The 22,500-nt window shown below is 39.7% G+C and overlaps 3 protein-coding genes across 11 annotated transcripts in view; 1 reads left to right on the top strand and 2 right to left on the bottom strand.

Moving 5' to 3' along the window:
• Nucleotides 1-12,921, bottom strand: part of LOC137997763 (uncharacterized) — a 22,738-nt gene extending 9,817 nt beyond the window's left edge. For 2 of the 5 annotated variants that reach the window (XR_011122573.1, XM_068844002.1), the window contains exons 1-2: nt 12,814-12,899; nt 1-577 (exon numbers count right to left, since the gene is read on the bottom strand). The exon at nt 1-577 is cut by the window's left edge and continues 306 nt beyond it. Coding sequence is in view for 1 of the 5 variants with exons in the window: in XM_068844002.1 (XP_068700103.1) it covers nt 1-538 (538 nt within the window). In the remaining 4 variants the exon portion in view is untranslated. The other 3 variants (XR_011122575.1, XR_011122574.1, XR_011122576.1) reach the window with 3 other exon arrangements.
• Nucleotides 1-22,500, top strand: part of LOC137997757 (uncharacterized) — a 414,333-nt gene that overhangs the window by 245,244 nt on the left and 146,589 nt on the right. The gene's annotated exons all lie outside the window — the stretch shown is intronic.
• The window catches only part of LOC137997770 (E3 ubiquitin-protein ligase DZIP3-like), a 22,410-nt gene continuing 19,010 nt past the window's right edge, over nt 19,101-22,500 (bottom strand). For 3 of the 4 annotated variants that reach the window (XM_068844007.1, XM_068844009.1, XM_068844008.1), the window contains exons 4-6: nt 21,701-22,042; nt 20,966-21,011; nt 19,101-20,419 (exon numbers count right to left, since the gene is read on the bottom strand). In XM_068844007.1, coding sequence (XP_068700108.1) covers nt 20,356-20,419; nt 20,966-21,011; nt 21,701-22,042 — 452 coding nt within the window. In that variant the 3' untranslated portion in view covers nt 19,101-20,355. The remainder of the gene's footprint in view (nt 20,420-20,965; nt 21,012-21,700; nt 22,043-22,500) is intronic. The other variant, XM_068844010.1, reaches the window with a different exon arrangement.

Here is a 22,500-nt window from a genome sequence, read left to right as displayed (position 1 = left end):
TATCAATGGCATTCTGCCACTCAAGCTTCTTCACAGGGCCGATTTGGCCTGCAATTCTAACAAGGGCTCCACTTATTTCCTGCCACAGCGATAAAAACTCGAAGTCGTCTATTATCTCCATGTTACCATGACCATATACTGAGTTGCGGTAATATTTAATTCTTGCCAAATCTGCAACTAGACTGTGGTCTATATTGGTTGGCAGAGCATCCCAGCCTGTGGCAGGAGGGGTGAGGTTGCATATTGTTCTCAGCAACCTGAACAGCAATGTAACATCAAAATCTACTGACTGACCGTAGACCCCTGGGGAAGGGTACAGACAGTCCCAGTGTGGCTTGGTGAGCTTTGCTGATTTGAGATGTTTCTTTGTGGCTGGATTTTTTAGTATTGTAGGAAGATTACTTGGTGGACAAATCCCATCAAAAATCTCTCTCAGTAGCGTAGTGCCTCCACTTATTAACAGTCGTGCAATACGTTGAAAATTTGTTTTTCCAGTTGTTGAACGAAGCACTTCATCGGGGTCTGAAGTGGCGGCCATTTCACAAGTAATGTACCAGGTACAAATACGGTAGTCTTACTAGGAATGGATTAAATGGAAGGTTAGTATGTCTTAAGGTGGCTCCCTAGAGTATTTGCGAATACCCTTACTACAGGGTAAGAGTTACAAAAGGAAACCTAGTTAATTTTTCCTGTAGAGATTTACCAGTATGGGTATCGATATAATAAGGCTTATTTTTTTGGTGTCAATTTTAGGATTGGCCGTTACCATGGCAACATCACATCTAATGACAGGCAGATATATTCTTATTTTTCATCCAAATTTCTTAATATTTATACTTTACTTCGGTGAAAGTTTCCTATTCTTTGACACATTATGGAAATGATACTGCCTGACATTTTGAAGGGGTGAAAAGTCAAGACAAGGTCGTTCAGACGGTTTCGCCAATATTCTGTAATTTGCCGTTTTTCTAAATATATTTGATTACCTCTGACAGATTTTAACAAATTTTGGGTATTTGATAGGAACTGTATGTGGTTAGAACTGGGCCAATTTTGAAAAAAAGTTACCGAAGGGAACGCGAGAAAATTAGCAGTTAATTTTACAGATTGGGTCACGCTGACGTCACAAAAATCAGAAAAACAAACGCGATTCAGGCTTTACGCACCACACTAGTGCTCAGCTTGCGCGCGGCCCTAAAGCTCTTAGGAGCCTCCTTAATGGTCCATCCCGACAGCGTCGAATAAAGAATAATGTGAACAAAACTCCGGTGTGCGTGTGTGCACATGCACATTAGTGGGGGCACGTACTCCGGGAAAATGGTGTGGGTGTCCGGCCTGTTTTTAACTAGTCAAACCCTTATTCGATTTCAGACCAAAATATGGGATTTCTGATACTCTCTCAAATTAGTAGAGTTAATAAAGTTCACATCAGCATTACCAGAATGCTTCAAATTCCCCAATGTTGAAACAAAAACGTGCTTATAATTATTATCAGCATCTTTCTACACCTTTGTATGTTGCTTGTTCTTATGTGCTAGTGCAAACCAGCTTTTGCACTGCACAAAACATTTCAAACACAATACACTGCACTTTGGTGGAGTGCGTACTTATCTACAGTTTGTTCCTTATTCCCAGACGCAACTAAGCAATGATCAATTGACATTAATGAGTAATAAATTGGTTATCAATGAGTTCAACTGATTTTTCACTGACTATTGCCTACGATAAATGAGTAATCAATGACCCAAAATTTGTGGCTTATCGGTTACTCCTCGATGATATCTATCACTCACGTGCGTCATTGATTACTCATCGATTACCTAGTATTTTGTACCCATCGATTATTCATTTGATTTCATTGATGTCACTGACTAGTTACGTCTGTCTTATATAGGAAACTAATGCTTAATGAAATTAAATCCAATTTTAAAATATGTCCTTAATTATTTAATTAATAGGGACGTTAATTTTTGCACCACTTATTTCCGTTATTCGAACCCAAATAAGCCTTTTGCAACAAACGATCACATGGTACAAAATCGGCCATGCTGGACAGCAAGCTCATCATTATTCCCGCACTGGGACATTAAAACAAAGAGACCTGAACCAGTCAAGCTAGCTTGACTTGCTTTTGTTTTAATGTGCCAATGCGCGAATAATAATGAGCTTGCCCTCCAGCATGGTGGATTTTGTACCATGTGATCGTTTGTTGCAAAAGGCCTATTCTGGATCCTTCCCAGAGGTTAATTTCTAACCTCAAGAGTTCAAGAGTCCTGCAGATGGTGAAGTTCTCCCTTCTAACCCCTTTATTCAGAGCTTTGTTAAAATCTTTGTCGAAATGATATTGGCATTAAAATATCCTTCAGTTTGAACAATTTTGCCCTCCCAATGGCGTTAATAACCACAAGAATCAATTTCCACTTATGAGGTAGGTTATGATTTTACCTCTTTCCCCAAGTAAACGTTTGTATTGTGAGAATGAGTTACGTGACGGCAAGCCTGTGAAAACAGTAAACTTTTTCCCGCGGCCCTACCTTTATTCGCGCTGCGCTTGATGTCAGCTTTTTTCTCTGGCCAGGATTAAACTATTCTGCTACACAGGTACCATGTTCGTTCTTTTCAGTGATCACACACCCTGTGTTTAGCTGTGACCGGCCTCAGTAAGTCCTTAACTTTTGTCCCAGCCTAGTCCCTATAGTCAGTTGGCTAAATGACCTGATCGTGATAAGAGTGATAAAAGCATGAAATTTTGCCCAAAATTCGCTTATACCTTACCAAATGATATTAGAAGGGGTGCCCATGTCAATCTGCTCACCCTTCGGTTTTAAGGAGATTTTAGCTTTTGACCAAATTCCAGATTTGAGATATCCGTGTTACGATTTCAACAGTTATTTTATCACTATTTACAGCGACTGCTGCATTTTTATCTTGATTTGATCACTTAGTTATGTACTTTGCTATCTTATTAAAGATTGCATTTAAAAATTGTAACTGAAAATATCGCCGTAAACACTTTCAGATATTTAACAATTAAAGTCTGGTTCCATATGATCGTCCAAATCGCCCCGATCACCCCGATCGCCCCAGTCGTTTCAAATAATGTTCAGAGGCGATCGGGACGATTATATGGAAAAACTAACCAGACGATCGCTGACGACCCGGGCGACTGAGACGACCTCGATCGCTTGGATAGAACTCAGAACCTCTACTCCAAGCGATCGAGTTCATCCCAGTCGCCTGGGTCGCGAGCGATTGCCTGGCAAGTGTTTCCATATAATCGTCCCGATCGCCCCTGAACATTTTTTGAAACGACTGGGGCGATCGGGGTGATCTGGACCATCATGTGGAAACCAGGCTCAAAGAGGCTAGGTCACGCTATTTTAAGTAATTTTGTTTAATTTTGTTAATTATGAGCTCTAAACGTCAAATTGGAAGAGCAAGAGGCTTTCATTTGCAAAATCACGGCCACATAACAACTGAGAATGATTTTCCAGCTTTGTAAATGACATTTGGATATCGACGGATATAAATTTGAAAAAAGGTGGGCCGACGTTTTTCAAATTTACCCAAATTAAATCCATTACAATCATCTCCAGTTTTGTCCATCCATGTCCCTTCTTGGCTTCCCTGTGTTTTGTTAGAGTTCTTCTATAGTTTTGAACAGTTATTTTAATATTTTAGTTAATTCTATGATCATTCGATCAGTGCTGAATTTGCCTAAAATTGCGTGACCTAGCCCCTTTAAGGTATACTTTTGAGCTTTCTTTTAGACCCTTAAAGACTTCCCGCTGCAAAGAGGATGCTTGGTAAACTCAGTCAACAACTCACTCACAATCCAAAACAGAAAAATTATTGTCTGCAAAAAGCTCAACGAAAAACTTTGTGCGGGAAAGACATGAAGGAAATTAAAGCAACAGCGAAACAAAATTCCTTCAAATGTCTCTGACAAAGTTCAGAACTTGCTGAGGTATATGCTGGGCACTTCCATAATCCATCAGTGAAAAGCTTTTGCAAAATAAGTGGAGACTAGCCCGGAGAACAGACGTGGAAACTCGTAAAATGAAATCAGGTTTAACAATCACGGATATTTTAGCCATATTTGCTAGGTGTTTTACTGCTCGCTCCTTCCAAGAACTTCGCGCGGACAGTGAGGCAAGGTACGTAGAACACCAAGGGACTAGGCTGCTTTTGTCACATATTTTCTTAAAGATAACCCTATCAAGTGGAGACCACTCTATTGAGTGGACAGCCCTATTAAGCTCTAACAAGGGTCCAGTGGGTGTCCGCTGGGTTTCACTATAGTCAGAGTAGTCACGCAATCTCACCTAATGAGGAGGAATGATAGCGTGACGAGCAATAAACCAAAAGAAAGTCAGACAAGCGACATTTTGCATTAAATTTAGCCCATTATGTCCATAGCAGTTGTATATTTGAAAATGACATTTATTTTAAAGGAAAGTTATCCAACGCCAATGGAGATAACGTTGATTTTACGGCAAGTACAACTGGCAGACAACCCTAAGGATGCGAGAGCGCGTGACGTCACGTTATTTTGAAACTGTTGTAACGGCCGATTCAACTGATCGAAGAAAATGTTCCATATAGACTTCAAATCGCGACGTTTCTTTTCGAGAATCTATTTTATGAACAGCGAGATAAATAAGTTTTACTCACACACTACTTTCTGCGTTTTCCTTAGTGATTTGATGGGTTTTTGGGACGCTTCGATTTCCTTAGATTGATAATTTTCTCTCTAGGGGGAAATCTGAGCTTTTTGATTGGTTAATTTGATTTTGATCAAATTCCAATGATCGATCAAGTCCTGTCCCGATCATATGGCGATGGCAAAAGCCTGTGCGAAGTTTGAAAATCGAGCAGGATTTTGAGGTTTCATACCCCGGACGGTTGCAGAGCCGTGTAAATGCCATGATTTTTGGCACAATGCTGGCAAAATTATCGACTTTTCACGTACCCAAGGCTGGGTGGCGAGGGACCTTTGAAAGTGGGAGAAATTCGGCTAAATTCTAGAGGCACTCGGCCTTCTTCCAACGTTTAACTGATTAGAGTGTAATGTGAAGTGCTAAGTTTTTACCCCATATGAACCATGTGAGCGTTAGCCCTACTGATGGAAATGGGCCCACATAAGGACAGAGAAAAACTCTGACCAGGGTGGGAATTGAACCCACGACCTTCTGGTTAGATCATCGCTGCTCTACCGACTGAGCTGCAAGGTCAGACGGGAGCGGGCAGAGGTACAGTAAACAGCGAACTCGAAATCTTCAAAATCGCTCAAAATACCACTTCTGAGGGAAAAGAACAACAGTACACCGCAGGTAAGGAAATAAAATGTTTATTTAGCATTGGTCCATGCACTGGTCCATGTATCGATATATTGCTCCAGAAAAAGCAAACGGCGAATCTAGTACATTTATTACAAAATTACAACGATTAAACCACAGGCTGCCCAGACTCAGCGGGTTAAAAAAAATTTATACGGATTTGTAAGGGAATTTCGATAACAAACTGAAAATGATATTTACACGCAACAAACAAGCCGTACTTTATTGTCCTGGTGACTTTCTCGCTTTCTGTGTGGTTGTTTGCCTGATTGAATGCGATTCAAGCGACTTCTCAAAATCCTTCGAGGCTCGCTTGCAACCGCTCACTTATTTGCTCTCACCGTATCGAGGCTCAAGTGAAAGGTTGACCAGCGTGTCCTAATTCGTTGTCAGCGAGCCTCGAAGGATTTTGAATATTTGAATATTTTTCGCTGTTTTTCAGCAATGGATACTCGCTGGACCTTGAAACTTGGTCAAAGAAAAGTAAATTTGTCTCTGTGGCCATCCCAGGAGTTTGAGCGTGACTGATGCTGAAGGCATCAGTCACGCTCAAAATGAAGTCATAAAATGACTTCATTCAGCCATAAAATGAAGTGTAATTATGTTTATTTATAAGTAAAATTACACATGACGCTACATCGATGGGTAACAAACTCAAGCGTAAAATTACAATCCCTTACTTAAGTAAAAAATGCACAACTCTAGATTCACATTTCTATAACTTAGCCTAGGGCCATTAAGGTTGGATTCCATATGATCACAGACGATCGCGGATCGCAGAAAGTTCTTCGATCGTCTGCGATCGTGATCGGACACGATCGCAGAAGGTAGCACCAAGTTCTGTCGCATTGACAGGAATTTTGTATGAATCGAAGATTTGGAGAGCGTGCTTCGGCAAGAAAATGTATGTATTTGTGCAGGCTTGAGTATAATAAAAACAAACTAAACATTTAAGAGCAACGAGGTGGCCTCCCGAAACGTTTAGTATTCGTTCGCCTTTTGCAACGATAAAAATGTCATCATCATTCGGGAGTTCGCCCGCAATGAGGATAAATGGAGTAGAATCTTGCTTCAACCCAGGTAGCTCTTGTTCAGTAGGCACAACCTGCATATATAAAATGAAGTGGAAAAGAACAGATGTTGTAAACATTATAAAAGGTGCAAGTTACATCGAACTGCATGAGGTGCGCCACCCGCCAGTTCAGATGGAAATTATACTACATAGTACACTATAACAACTAAATTAATGGTTATAGAATAGAAATAGAATAGAATCTTTATTTATACACGATAGGAGTTAAAGCTAAAAAGTTTGTGGGGTCGTGTACTTAACAAAGTAATTACATTTCTAAAACATTTTAAGTAAGAAGCTATAATACAGTAAAATATAACCATCTAAAATTTTTAAATTTTTTACATCTCAACTTAAAAATACGTATAATCAGTTAATCTATTCCTAACTGTTGAGCCTGATAAACCAGTAAAGGTAAAACTCCTGAAGTGATCATTTCTCCTGAGTAGACTAGGGGTCGATACTACCTACATTTTTAACACAATGGTTGACAAAGTTCCAAAGCACTAAAACTCGATATGCTAGCGAGTCCTTTAACAATCTAGTATTGAATCTGGGTATCATGATTGCTTCTTGGTCTCTTAGTGAATAGCTGCATTCCCGGATCTACTTTACAAGTTACATCGAACTGTATGAGGTGCGTTACCCGCCAGTTCGGATGGAAATTATACTACATTGTACAGCTGTACACTATAACAACTAAATTAACTGAATGGTTAGATCTACTTTACAAGTTACATCAAACTGTATGAGGTGCGCCACCTCACAGTTCAGATGGAAATTATACTACATAGTACACTATAACAACTAAATTAACTGAATGGTTAGATCTACTTTACAAATTACATCAAACACTATAAGGTGCGCCACCCGCCAGTTCAGATGGAAATTATACTACATAGTACACTATAACAACTAAATTAACTGCATGGGTAGATCTCCTTTACAAGTTACATCACACTGTATGAGGTGCGCCACCCGACAGTTCAGATGGAAATTATACTACATAGTACACTACAACAACTAAATTAACTGAATGGTTAGATCTACTTTACAAGTTACATCAAACTGTATGAGGTGCGCCACCCGACAGTTTAGATAGAAATTATACTACATAGTACACTATAACAACTAAATTAACTGAATGGTTAGATCTACTTTACAAGTTACATCAAACTGTATGAGGTGCACCACCCGCCAGTTCAGATGGAAATTATACTACATAGTACACTATAACAACTAAATTAACTGAATGGTTAGATCTACTTTACAAGTTACATCAAACTGTATGAGGTGCACCACCCGCCAGTTCAGATGGAAATTATACTACATCGTACACTATAACAACTAAATTAACTGAATGGTTAGATCTACTTTACAAGTTACATCAAACTGTATGAGGTGCGCCACCCGACAGTTTAGATAGAAATTCTACTACATAGTACACTATAACAACTAAATTAACTGAATGGTTAGATCTACTTTACAAGTTACATCAAACTGTATGAGGTGCACCACCCGCCAGTTCAGATGGAAATTATACTACATAGTACACTATAACAACTAAATTAACTGAATGGTTAGATCTACTTTACAAGTTACATCAAACTGTATGAGGTGCACCACCCGCCAGTTCAGATGGAAATTATACTACATAGTACACTATAACAACTAAATTAACTGAATGGTTAGATCTACTTTACAAGTTACATCAAACTGTATGAGGTGCACCACCCGACAGTTCAGATGGAAATTATACTACATAGTACACTACAACAACTAAATTAACTGAATGGTTAGATCTACATGTACTTTACAAGTTACATCAAACTGTATGAGGTGTGCCACCCGACAGTTTAGATGGAAATTATACTACATAGTACACTATAACAACTAATTAACTGAATGGTTAGATCTACATGTACTTTACAAGTTACATCAAACTGTATGAGGTGTGCCACCCGACAGTTCAGATGGAAATTATACTACATCGTACATTATAACAACTAAATTAACTGAATGGTTAGATCTACTTTACAAGTTACATCAAACTGTATGAGGTGCACCACCCGACAGTTCAGATGGAAATTATACTACATAGTACACTATAACAACTAAATTAACTGAATGGTTAGATCTACTTTACAAGTTACATCAAACTGTATGAGGTGCGCCACCCGACCGTTCAGATGGAAATTATACTACATAGTACACTATAACAACTAAATTAACTGAATGGTTAGATCTACTTTACAAGTTACATCAAACTGTATGAGGTGCGCCACCCGACCGTTCAGATGGAAATTATACTACATAGTACACTATAACAACTAAATTAACTGAATGGTTAGATCTACTTTACAAGTTACATCAAACTGTATGAGGTGCGCCACCCCACAGTTCAGATGGAAATTATACTACATAGTACACTATAACAACTAAATTAACTGAATGGTTAGATCTACTTTACAAGTTACATCAAACTGTATGAGGTGCGCCACCCGCCAGTTCAGATGGAAATTATACTACATAGTACACTATAACAACTAAATTAACTGAATGGTTAGATCTACTTTACAAGTTACATCAAACTGTATGAGGTGTGCCACCCGACAGTTCAGATGGAAATTATACTACATAGTACACTATAACAACTAAATTAACTGAATGGTTAGATCTACTTTTAAAGTTACATCAAACTGTATGAGGTGTGCCACCCACCAGTTCAGATGGAAATTATTGTACATAGTACAATATAACAACTAAATGAACTGCATGGTGAGATCTACTTTATTTTCAATGTCATAAAAGAAGCACACCACACGAAATGTAAATAGAGTAGGTCAAAAGAAGACCTCAACACATGAATGATGATAGAAACAAATACATAACAATCAAACTTTCTCACCACGATGGAACACAACACGTAATCAACAAACCTCGTCACATGATAACAAATCTTACCACATAATGACAAAAAAACACCACAAGAAAAAACTTGAAAACCAAAATAATAAAGATTACATAAGGAAATTATAGCTTTCCATAATTCTTTCCTGTTCTCCACTGTATTCTACTACTTCCATTTCATCATTAACCCCAAAACAACCCAAATCCTGACCATCTTCATTGAATTAATGACATACAACTGTAGGAAGTTCAGATTTGACTTAAACTTATAGAAAAAAAGGGTAAACTCCACTTAAACAATTCAAACAAAGGAAAAACTGTTGCCATAGCAGTACTAGCCTAACAAGGACCGGAAAACAACGTGGAGTGAACAGTTCTTACCTGTCAACTGTCTTTCGCTTCAGACTGAAGTGTTGCTAGTGGTTGTCTGTAGTTGACTGGCTGGCTGCACTATGTTGCTGAGGAATAAATAGGTGTCTCTTCATCAGTAAGAACAAATGGAGACCTTACACTAAAATCTCCAAGGGATATTTGTGCTGAATTGTAATCTAATTCACTGCTTTCCTGAATCAAAGAGCCAATTTGAATAAAATTAGTCCAATTCCATAGCCTGTGTGGTGACCGACTGCGAAAAAACCGATTGGAAAACGAAACCGAACTGGAACAAACGAAATAAGAATTGAACAATAATATTATTATTATTGCAAAAGTAGACAAAGTACACCAATTAAACCAATGGAATAATAAACAGAGATAAAGTTATCTGGGCTATAGGTTGGACAGCTCTTCACAGTCTGGGTTCAGCAATGGGTTACTCATGAAGTTCTCTTCTATTTAGCCTTACACGAATGTTTTCACTTTGTGACACGTATGTCTTCCTCTAAACATATCTCAGTAAAAACCAGCCGCCATTTTTGTAAAATCACGCCCCTGGTGAGTCATGGGTAGTACCAGTCCTTTACACTTACCTGGCGCTGTTGTCGCGCGAGAAAATCAAACTATAATCTTCAATTTTGGTCCAACATTACGAATTACGGAATTAAGTTATGCTCCCAAATCACTACCGGTATAACTTTCCAAGAGGCCAAGCAAAGAATTCCTCATCAATTTCCATGCATGAAAGAAACATATACATTGTATTTATATTAAATTTTAAGGCGGGAAGTTGCGGTCGCCTCGCCAACGAACAAATACCACAACATTATGTTTATGAAGTTAGGTAGATTTCACCTATTCTGCGCGCCGGCATATCATTTTCCGGGAGAAGTATTCTAACTGACCGTCGCCGGGACCCAAGGTCTTGATTTGGGTGACATAACGAGCTAACAGTGCCTTCCATTTGTGTCTCAAATCTACGGAACGTCAAAACACTGCAACAATTCTTTCGTTTTCAACGTAACAGAAAACAGCTTGTACTTTTTATGTATTTTAATACATCGTCCTTAGGTGCGAATTGTATTCGATCCAAAAACACTTGGATCGACTACAATACGCACCAAAGAACGATGAGAACATCATGACGCTCAAAACTTAACAGAAGTAACGAACACAGAGTTTACTCACCACGAAAGGATTCAGCATATTTGTTGTACGGGGCGCCTAAACTGGTAAGCCATTCGCCTACTTCCTCTACTGTCCATAGTATAACATCTGAGCATCCATGAGCAGCCATTGGATTTAAAATAACGCAAGAAACAGGACCTCCAAATATTCAAAATCCTTCTCCGAAGACTGGCCCAATGAAAAGGAGTACAAAGAGGGTCATCAAGTTTCTTTATCGCTATTCAATAATGCATCTTGATTGGCAGAGAATTATGTCGCCTTTTTGACCGGAAATTTTTGTGAAAAGACGTAAATACCGCAGCCAATCACATGGCTCAAAGTGACATTTGTAACCGGAAACAAACCTTTTGAATTTCACCATGCAGCTGACATCTATGCTTGCTACGAACCAGATTCTTAGGAGCTTAAAAAAACTACCGGTACTGGCTCACATTCATAGTCGGCATTCGCAAATTTTCTTGTCATTTGTGGTAGGCCTGGGTACAGCAAGACTAACAAACTCTTTTCAAGTTTTGAATCTCATTTTTCCCGCAACCATCCTGAACTTATTTAGGACACGGATGAAGGAAAAGAGAACGAAATTCTTTCTCATGATGATTCGGATGATCCGGTACATTCGCTCAGTTCAGAGGGAGAAAGCGACTCAGAGAATGACACCAGAGATACATCTTCGAATGTCTTCGAAACGTTGATATATTCATACTTAAACTAGAGAGTGTAACAAATTGAGCCAGACTGCAATGAGAACTATGTACAAATAAATAAGCCCTGAGGACAGTTTGTTTGGCCCAGTATATCATATTTATGAATAGCTATTTATAAGCCCACAACTGAATGAGTTAAAAAACCACTCTAACATGGTTTAGATTAATCGGCCTTTTACTATTAAAATTGGTGTAAAAGTACACTTCCAACTGCATAATTTTATCCTTAATAATATGCATAAACTTTTATCCTTTAAAAAGAGTAAAAATACCCTACATGTAGAGTAATTTTAGAAGATTTTTTGGTGTAATAGTTTACACAGTAACAAGGTGTAATTTTACATTTTTGCGTTCGTAACATTACACTTTAATTTTTAGTGTGTTCCTTGTCATGGAATGCAGTTTGGCATGATGATGACTCACTAGCTGTACTAAGGATAGAATTTTAAATTTTAAATTCTGGCCCGAAGACAACTCTCCGCAGCATTTTACGTAAGTGTTGCAGCTCTCGTAAGCTTGTAAATCCATTTGAGCGTGGACTTTATATACCGGACTAAAATGGCGTAGGACAAAAGAAACGTTGTTATTCCGATTAGGCCTTCCTAATTAGGTATTGTTATGTTGGCTATGTTCTTTTTTTTAAGGACACTAATTATCTCAGATCCGGTATATGAAAGACCAGCCATTTGCATTTATAGTCATTGTGTAGCAGCTGCTCATATTTAGCTTTATGGGAAATCGAAGGCGTTTTGTTTTGGAATGCATTCGTTCGACATCTTAGGCCCAGTTCAGACGTCGTGCTTCTGCCGTGCCGAACTTAATTGCAATTTGGTTCGACTGTAGCACGGTAGGGAAACAACTCTGATTCAGACGCCGTGCCAAAGTCGAACCAAATTCAGGCTTTACTGATGCCTCGTAACAATTCTTCTCCTAACTCCCCGTGGGAACTCAATCTCGCCAAATACATTAATATAATTTAAGAATTTTGTTTGGCGCGACACAAGCACGACGTTTGAATCAATGCCGTGCCAAAGTCGTGTAGCACGGCAGAGCTTGTCGAACTTAATTGCTTGCCGAACTTAATTCCTGAATTTAGTTCGACACGGCAGAAGCACGACGTCTGAACTGGGCCTTAGTCACAAAAATAGAGACATGGACAAGAAAACCACGATAAAAGAGCAGCGTAATGGTAATAAAACGAAAATAGGATATCAAAGCTTCTTACCTTTCCTTTAGATGTCTGCTGTTATAGTCTCCAAGTTATGCCTGTCCCGGAGAATGCAAGCTAATGCAGGTTTTCGGCCAAAACCGAAAGCGGAAATGACAAGGGTTTGTGGAAAAACCTTAAATAACAATGTTTTCTGAGCCCTTGAGACTGAGCACCCCCAGCAAACCATTGTTTTAACGAAAACCGCTGGTAAGCAACCTTGGTTCTGGTCATCTTCCGGGTTAGTGAAGGTTCACGGGAAGAAAGCAAAGTGGGTGCGGTGGGGGAGTGGGGCCGGGGTACGCAAAGCCTTCTCCAGGTCAATCCATGGGTGTCTGGAAAACCCGAATAACGAAAAGCGAATAACGAACAGTGCGAATAGCGACGAATATTGACGAATAGTGGCGAATCGTGATGAATAGTCGCAAATGATGACGAATATTGACAAAAATCATCGTAGCCTCCAAAGCAACCCGTTAATGGGTTGTCACGCAACGCTCCTCCCAACACAACAAAAATGTGAGTCAAGTGTTCTGTATAGATATATCAATAAAAGTAGTTCATTTAGTTACATTTTGAATTTCATTCTCTTTTAAGGCCGCCGCACACTATTGATTCGTTATTACCCTTGATCACTACAATCAATCAATCAATCAATCAATCAATTTATTAAAGTCATAGCGTGGGATTGAGGTTGCCCTCAGTATCCGAGCCAGAGGCTCATGTATAAAACGCATGACTACGTCATTGAACCGTACGAGTTTTCATATGCTTTTATTTTTATTTCTCTAAACCAATACCTTGCGTTTACATCAACACCGTGAACGATTTTACAATGAGTTCGTGTGCACTTTGTTCATGGTAAAAAATATGGATAAAATTTTTTTTGATGGTCGAAGAGGGTTTACTTTAAAGTACGAGTGGAATAGACCTTTTAGGCTTGTACATTTTGTTTTCCCAGTACAGATCATGTGATAATACTCAGGAGGTTTGGTCTTTTGTTTTGTTCATTAAAATGAGGGCATGCAAGCATGAATGTGCCTGCATGCACTCTTTTTAAAGAACAAAACAAAGGACCAAGCCTCCTGAGTATTATCACATCATCTGTAGTGGGAAAACAAAATGTACAAGCCGAAAAGGTCTATTGTTGTCTATGGAGTGTTCAGTGGAAATCGATTCTGCGTACATTTCTAGGAAATGTTTGTAAGTGCTGAAGAAACGAAGGGCGCTCCAGACGAATGTTCACGAGGTGAATAGCACGCTTCAAAAGATTGTTCATTCGAAAAATTCTTCCGTTATCCCCTTGCCAGTCAAGCCAATTTATAAACCTTCATAAATTAAAGTAAATGTGACAACTATGACCTCTGCAAGGGATATGCATTTGGGCCAAGGCTATTGTCTATTAACAGAGCAACCTTGTCTGACGTGTACGTCACACCATACACCTTATTATCCAATCACATTCTAGGCGCCTCGTGCTTTGGACTAGTATGTCTAGTCCGATCTTTGCTACTGTAATTCCAGTTCTGTCTTTATTGAAAAAACACTTAAGATCAGAAGCATCTTCACTCAAATTCCATCCCTTCCCTCCCTCTTTTCATACCTGGTGCCTCAATGACATTTCCCAGGACATGTCGTGGGGAATTAGCTAGTTGTACACTATCTGTGGATTTGTTACGATTAATGACCTATTTTAACATGGACTTGTGCAATGTTTGCATGTCAATGACACTCTTCTAATATGAAGGGTTAAATCCCCCTTTGCAGTTTGTCAAATAATGATCTAGTCAATATTGTGACATAAAATAGGAGTAGGAATAAAGTGTTCCCGTTCGGGTCACCCTTCGCCCCACAGACTAACCGTACTAGCGTTGTATGCCTTCTGGTCAAGCACGGTTACCATAGAAACCAGGGGGCGCAACCCTAGATAGGTAAGGACTTTTCATGTGAGGGATTGTAACCCTCTGGAGAGGATTGTGGCCTTGGAGATTGTAACCCCTTGGCGAGGATTGTAACCTCGCATTACCGACTTGTTGTCATGGCCTTGGGGATTGTAACTTATAATACGCCGTTCACACCAACGCTTAAACATGTTTAGTTAAATTCAGTTTCAAATACAAACAGAACATGTTTTACTAAACAACCTGTGGGAGGTAGTTTAACTCGCGCGAAACTAAACTGCTTCAAAATGGCGGCTCCAAAAAAAGTTCGCGGAAAAACGTGGGTGGACCGGAAGACTAGAATTTCACTCGAAAAACGGGGAGACGAAAACATCCAACTAAGATTGAAGTCATGTACTACGAAAAAGCCAATATGGGAAGAGAAGACGGAGAAGCCTGCAAAACCCGCCTCCACACTCTTGTAACGGCATACCGCTAATACAACGACGAACTTAAGAAGACGGGAAACGCCACACCAAGCAAAAAACCACCATTCTTCAGTTGCTTCATTCCCTACCCCAATAACCCACAAACTGCTGTCTTTTACACAACATACACTTGTTGTCATGGGTTGGGAACATTAAATGTAATCCCAAGGAAGGAACAACAACTGATCCCAACAAACTGGATGTGTTTCACCGCACATACCTGAGGAGAATGCTGAGGAGATTCTGGCCTAACCATCTTAGCAATGAAGAGATTTACGAAGCAACAGGGAGTACGCCGGTATCAGCCCTTATACGAGTGAGAAGATGGCGATGGATAGGACATATATTGAGGACTAGTCCTAGTAACATCTCGAGGACTGCACTAACGTGGGCACCTGAAGGTAAAGGGGAGGCGAGGCCGGCCGAGAGAAACGTGGAGAAGAACTGTGGAGAAAGAAAGAAACCAGCTGGGATGACATTCGTAGGGGGCTGCGGTCGCATTGGGGGCAGACCGGGATGGATGGCGCAATCTTCTGGCCGGCCTTAAGAGTCCTCATGAGCCCGATGAGGATAAGTTAAGTTAAGTTTAAGGAAGGAAGGAAGGAAGATAACAGCTTATCGGGGATAGCGCAGTGATTTTATTTTTAGACTTTCTTAGTTTTTTATATTTGTTGACTAACGTCGATGTTATTTTTTCTTATTCTTAACCTGTTTCTATAATTTGTAATGCGCATATGAACACATTTGTATGCTATGTGCGCAATGTATGTTTTACGATCGATTTATAACAGCGTTCTCTGTCAGCTGAAAGTCCACGTGGGCATCTGGCCTCCTCTCGAGACCTGAGGTGTCCAGACTGTTGGGAAACCCTTCACCATTTCAATTTTAACATCAACCATGCAGTTCAATTAAGTATCCAAGACTTTCCTGAGTATTCATGCAGAGCCTAGCAGACACGCTTTCGGTAACAGATCCAATGCATTTGTCATTTCTAAATGCCTCAAGACCCAATCTCGACCCCGGAGCTCTTCTCTTGACTGAGGGAGAGAAAGAGCTCTGGGGAACCCTGAAGCAAAGTGTCTTCTCATTGGTTTTCGTGAAGAACAATCAAAAGAGTATCTAATTGGTGCATTCATGTTAGCACGAGGAGTGAGCAGGCGCCGTAAGATTCAAATAGCCAATTTTTGGCTATGAGAACCCTACGGCGCATGTTCTCCTACATAGCGTTTCCCAGAGCCTTGGGTAGATCCGAGGCTTTGGTGACGAGAATGCCTCAAGACCTTTAAGAAGTCCCTTAGGCACAGTCCCCAAAGCCCCAATGACCACGATCGGAATAACCTTCACTTCGTGACAGTTCTACACATGCCCATTTTCTCGCTTAAGGTCTTGATAATTTTCAACCTTCTGTTGCTCCTAGTTCTTGACCCTGGTGTCGAAGGGGCAGGCTACGTCTATTATGAGACATGATCTTGACTGCTTATCAAGAACAACAGTATCTGGTTTGTTGTGGTCGATTCGATAATCTGTCTGGATCTTAAAATCCTACAGCAACTTGACCGCTTCTGATTTAAGCACAGGCTGAGGCTTGTGACCATACCATTTTGCTCCCCTTTCAAATCTGAATCGTTCACAGAGCTTCCAGTGTATGACAGCTGCCACTTTGTCGTGCCTCCATGGACGGTAATGTTTTTGGGCCAGCATCTTACACTCTGCTACTATGTGACTCACACTCTGTTCTCTCTCCCCACATAACCTACATGTCGGTGATATGTTCTGCTTGTCAATGCGTGCTTTAATACTGTTCGTTCTCACGGTTTGGTCTTCGTCAGCAGTCATCAAACCTTCTGTCTCTTTCTTTAACTGGCCACTACATAGCCAACTCCATCTGCGATGTTCTCTGACATATGCCGTGGCCTTCAAAAACTGACCATGGAGGATCCTCTCTAGTAGGTTTCTTTTTTTCTCTGCTCGCACGACACCCAATTCCTTAAAGACCTCACCTCTCTTCAACACATTCTCTTGTGCCACTGCTTCCAACAACCTTCTTTGCTACCGCCGACATATTGACTGAGGCATTCAATTTCCGCATGCACTGAGTCTTCAACGCTTATCAGCCCTCTTCCTCCCTCCTTCCTGGACATATAAAGCCTATCAATGTCTGCTTGTGGGTGAAAGGATCGATAGATTGTAAGGAGCTTCCGTGCTATTATTATTATCATCATCATCATCATCATCATCATCGTCATCATCATTATCATTATTATCATTATTATTATTATTATTATTATTATTATTATTATTATTATTTTTAACATCATGTTCTGGCTGTTGTCATTGCCGTCTTATCTTCTGTTAGGCGAGTCATAACAAATGACCAAAGGCTAACAGAATTATCTCTTCTTTACATTTCAAACACTTTCCTAAATATCCTTGCAGTTCCCAAGAAAGCAGTTTTTTGGATTACTTCAACATTGAATGGTACCCCTAACCTTTCAGTCTACCTATCAAATCCTTTGGTGACACTTCCAAGGGCTCCTATCACTACAGGTACGACTTCTACCATTTTGAGTTTCCACAATCTTCCGATCTCTCTCTTCAAGTCCTGGTATTTTTCCACTTTTCCCTTTCTTTTTCCCCTACTCTTACATCAGCTGGTACAGCAATATCGATGATTACCCCCTTATTATTATTATTATTATTATTATTGAGATAATGCCCGTAGACGAGTGTACTATGTCTTCGGTTAATTAACCCTTTTGCTTCCAATAGTGCCACTCATAGATTTTACTCAGTCTAACGCCAGACGATTTTACTTGTCAATGGGGGTCCTTCTCGGAGTTTTAAGGGTTAATTAAGCCGGTCATCAAGCCATGTGGGCACCGATTGAGCTAATCCTGGATTACTGGAGACGTATTTATGCAAAAGCTTCCACAAAGTTTTTTTCTTTCAGTTTTGACTCAGACATCTTTTTTATTTCAGGATAAAATAACATTATGGATTTTTTTACGGGCAAAATTCAAACTCCGGTCGTCATTTAATCGAAGATTAGTGTTAATCGGTCTTTATCAACTGGGCCCTGGAAGCTGATCAACAGCGATTTCGATTTACATAAGAAGTGAAATATATGAGAGGATATACGAGATAACATGTTTTTCAACTACGGATTACATGCGATGATTTCATTTGAAAATGAACGATAAGTGCAGTTACGAAAGAAACGTAAGCATTTAACTGTGTTATTCAAGTATACCAACCACTGGACCATAAAACCTAAACTGGTTCTCTGATCAAAAAAATCAATTCTTTTTTTCCTTTGGATTTCAAAACTATGTTAACCTAACACTAAGTGACCCAAGTTTTAAGCCTTAATTTCAAAAAGACACTTGTTTATTTTAACTGGAATTTTCCTATTTAATGGTCGCCATTACTAACTTTAAAATCTTGAGAGAACTGGATCGGGGAGAAAATGACATCAAAGACTCGCTAGTTTAAGAATGCAATGCGTGTGTACGCGACTGAATTAATATGCAACACGGATTTCGCGCTTTCAGATTTTTAAACCCGTGTTTTGCATACATATTAAACTGCGTTTACACGCTGAAATTTTAAGGTATTGAGTAAAGAACGTCACCTTTCCCTAGATGCAACCCTCTGAGGTCTGGCGGACCATGAAATCCAAAACTTATACTCAAAGTAAACAGCTTTTAGATAAGAATCAAAGCTCAAAATTTTGCCAGGCAGGTGTTAAGCAAACACATTTTCAAAATCTGGAGAAAAAAAAGGTAGTGATTTTTTTTATCTTTACAGCTCTGGTTAGCATTAATAACAATAGGTGAAGTCAAAGATATCTTCTCCACAGCCAAGCACAAGGCCCCACTATTCGGGGATACTGTAGATAACATTAAATCAAATTCAAGTAAGTTGAAGTAATTGTCGGTTTTGATTGGATATTTATTACATATCAGTTGGTAATAGACAAATACATCCTATTGCCTTTTAAATTTATAGAACTTCAAGTCTCTGAGCGGGTAAATATTTCAAATATGTACATAACGTATACTATGATATTGAGGAACCAAACATACTATTGCAGTAGCGCTACTGCAATGATTTGGACATCAAACTAGTTTTTTCCTCCTTTAAGTTAAACAACTTGCTTGGTGTGAAAGACCCTATCCCTGGCGGGCTTCGTTCACGTGTGGTTTATAAGTTTGCATGTGCGGGCTTTAATGCCTGTTATGTCGGCGAAACAACCCGGCATTTTTCCACACGCGTCGGTGAGCACTTAGTCACTGATAGGGCCTCTCACATTTTTAAACACCTACAGAATTCCGAACGATGTCGCGCCCTGTCTTCAGGGGACTGTTTCCATATTTTAGATCACGCCTCTACGACGTTTCAACTCAAGATAAAAGAGGCTTTTCATATTCAAAGAGAACAACCTTCTCTTAATCAACAACTGCATCACGTAAATCTAAAACTATCCTTTTAATTCTCACATTGTCACGTTTTATGTACATTCCGTTGTTACTGGCATAATTAGCACTTTTTCCGACTAATAAATTCAACTTAACGCTTTGTACATTAATCAACTGAAGATGACAGAAGTTTCTGTCGAAACATGTCGTGTAATTTCAAAAGTTTTGTCGTTTTCTTTAAAAAACCCTAAAAGGTACTGCAAAAGCTCCCGTTGTGGACCTTTTGAGGCTGAACACCCTAAGAGGTACCAACAACCGCTTTTTTAATCCCTAAAAGTTACGAATATCAGCCCCCCCCCGCATACTATGAAGCAGAAAAAAAACATATTTTCTGTCCAAAAGATGTATGTACCACGTCTAGAATTAACATATATCTATGAAATTTGGTTGGGCGACATTCTATTCCTACAATTTCTCTCTTTGAGTCAATAATAAATGCTGCTTACTCAAACGTTTACGTTATCACGAATTAAAAATAATAATAATTGGTGCACACTAAAACACAGCCCAGTCGCCTAGTACAATAAGCAGTAGCACATTTACTAGCTTTACCAAATGGATATTTTACAATACACTTTTGTTTGACAGATATGACAGATATACGGATATGCATCCTAAAGACATAACAAATATAAAACGTTCTTCGGAACAAACGCTGAAAAGAAACTTGAAATGACGATACGCTTTTTTCACCAGACGCAAGTCTGTTGAAGGTCACCTTTCACCATAACACATGACAACTTTGTTGAAGGGGACGAAAATTGCGCGGTTTGGTTTACTGAAATATAAAAAAAAGAAAAGCATAATAGAACAATTGAGTCTGTGCGATACTCGCTCTGAACATCATTCCAGACAACTGAAAAGTCTTCTGTCGAATTGCTACTTGCAAGCAACCACGAGGTTGAACCATTGTGAGTTGCAAGTGATAAAACAATGAGCACATGCACCACTATAGGAGACAGGTCAGTAAGAGCACAACAGAGACATTCCGCCCATGATTCATTCCTTGGGAAAAGAGAATGCCTATGCTGAAAATAAGTTTTCGATCGAAAGTTTGGGTTCTCCGCATTGCTTTTGTGAAGAGAAAAGCCACACACACTTATGTTTTGCCTGGAGTGGTTCGGATACGTTTTGGTCCTTTTTTCCCATGTCTGAAAAGTTTCCGGCGGTGAAACAGAAAGAAACCATTGGTGACCGGTTCCGCGAACACTACCCTACCCTGGGTGCCAGAGGAATTTTATTCTTCCAAGATCCGAGAGAAGTCTACGGTAACGGCCGTGGACACCTAGAGGACTTCGAAAGGATAAAATGAAGCTTTGCTTACCATGTGAATAAGCTCTGTCCATGACAAGGTCCATAGTGCTTTCCTTCTGCGGAAATTTTAAGTCAGTTAATAAAGTAAAGGAAGGACTATTATTTTAATGAGAAAACAAGAATAAAGGAATGAAAACCCATGTCCTACTCGTCAAATACTGGACCATCGTGGGGCTAGTAGTGAGTAATAAATATTCTACACGGAGTCGTTTTGGACAAAACGGCACAAACAGAGAAATCGGAGTTGTGGGGCGAGCTTCCAGAACAACAAAACGCTAACGTCTGCCTTTTACATAGGCATGTTTCTCTAATTTTTTCTTCCTCAACGTCACGAGAAATTTACTAATATAATGCGCAGCCACACCAAGGAGCACTAAATTGAATGAGCTGAGCTTTTACTGTTATATTGCAAACGAATCGCAAAAGGTAGGCAAGAAATCCTGTTTTTCATCCTTAGTTATACTTCAGGGAATGTATGTTTGCAAAACTGAGTACAACTTATCGCAAGGTTATGAGTGAAATCGTAAAGCAAAAGTCATGGTATTATCCCACAATTAAAACTTAAACATCCCACTAAAAGACGATCCTTCGACACCTTTCTAAGCTACGATGTCAGCATTCACTAGCATGACCTCCATACGATGCCGGTAGCAGGTCACGGGTTCGAATCCAGGTAGGAGAGAATATTTGAAAGAAAACAAAAAAGTGATAATGCAATAAAAACAACATGGCGCCCAACATTTACCTTGACCGGATCCCAGTTCTATCCCGATGTATGTTTCATGGCGACCCGGAAACGAGCCAATATACTTCACTTTTCCTCGGGAAAGCCATCCACGTGACCTAGTAAATAGTACTTCCATTCCTAATGGAATGTCGCTACTAGATCTGGGTGCAAAGGGTTTAGTGAACAGTTTGTGATAAGATGGCTGGTAAGATGTGGTCGTGAGCTGCGAAGAGTCGGTGGTGGAATAATTCGAAGAGGAAGAATGGCGGTCGTCATTGCGCTCAGAATAACGTGACGTCATTCCTTGTTGTGAGGTGGATAAATCGTCACCTTTGCCACTGCAGAGATCGTGCACAGATTCTGTTTTAGGTGGAAAAAAATAAAATCAACGAAATAAGTCATCCTTTTTATATCATAACTGGCAAAAATGGACGTAACTTTGGGGCTCATGGATTTAAAGTTAAATCCGTGAGCCCCGTCATGCAGGATTTTAGTCATATCCTGCACGTACTGTTGTGTAGGTGTTTTTCGCTGTTCACACCCCTGCTGGGGGCATCTGGAAGAGTTAGAATCCGGAATCTGGAACTGGATCCGGAATCTGGAAACGGAACCGGAATAAGAGCAAGAAAGGCCTATGATATTTCAGCGAAAAAAGTTGAATGTTAATTACACAATTTAAACTACAAAATTGATTTTTTCGGATATTGCTGTGACTACAAAGTTCGTACCACTGGCGTCACTCTTGTTTTGAACTGCTCAGGTTACGAGAATGATTGACATTGAGACTCCACCTTGTCCCTTAGTGGCGTGGGAGCGAA

This window comes from Montipora foliosa, chromosome 3 (genome assembly GCF_036669935.1).
Source record: "Montipora foliosa isolate CH-2021 chromosome 3, ASM3666993v2, whole genome shotgun sequence".
Taxonomy (NCBI): Eukaryota; Metazoa; Cnidaria; class Anthozoa; order Scleractinia; family Acroporidae; genus Montipora; species Montipora foliosa.
Note: the sequence above shows the minus strand (reverse complement) of the source record. Positions and strands in the feature narration are given on the sequence as shown.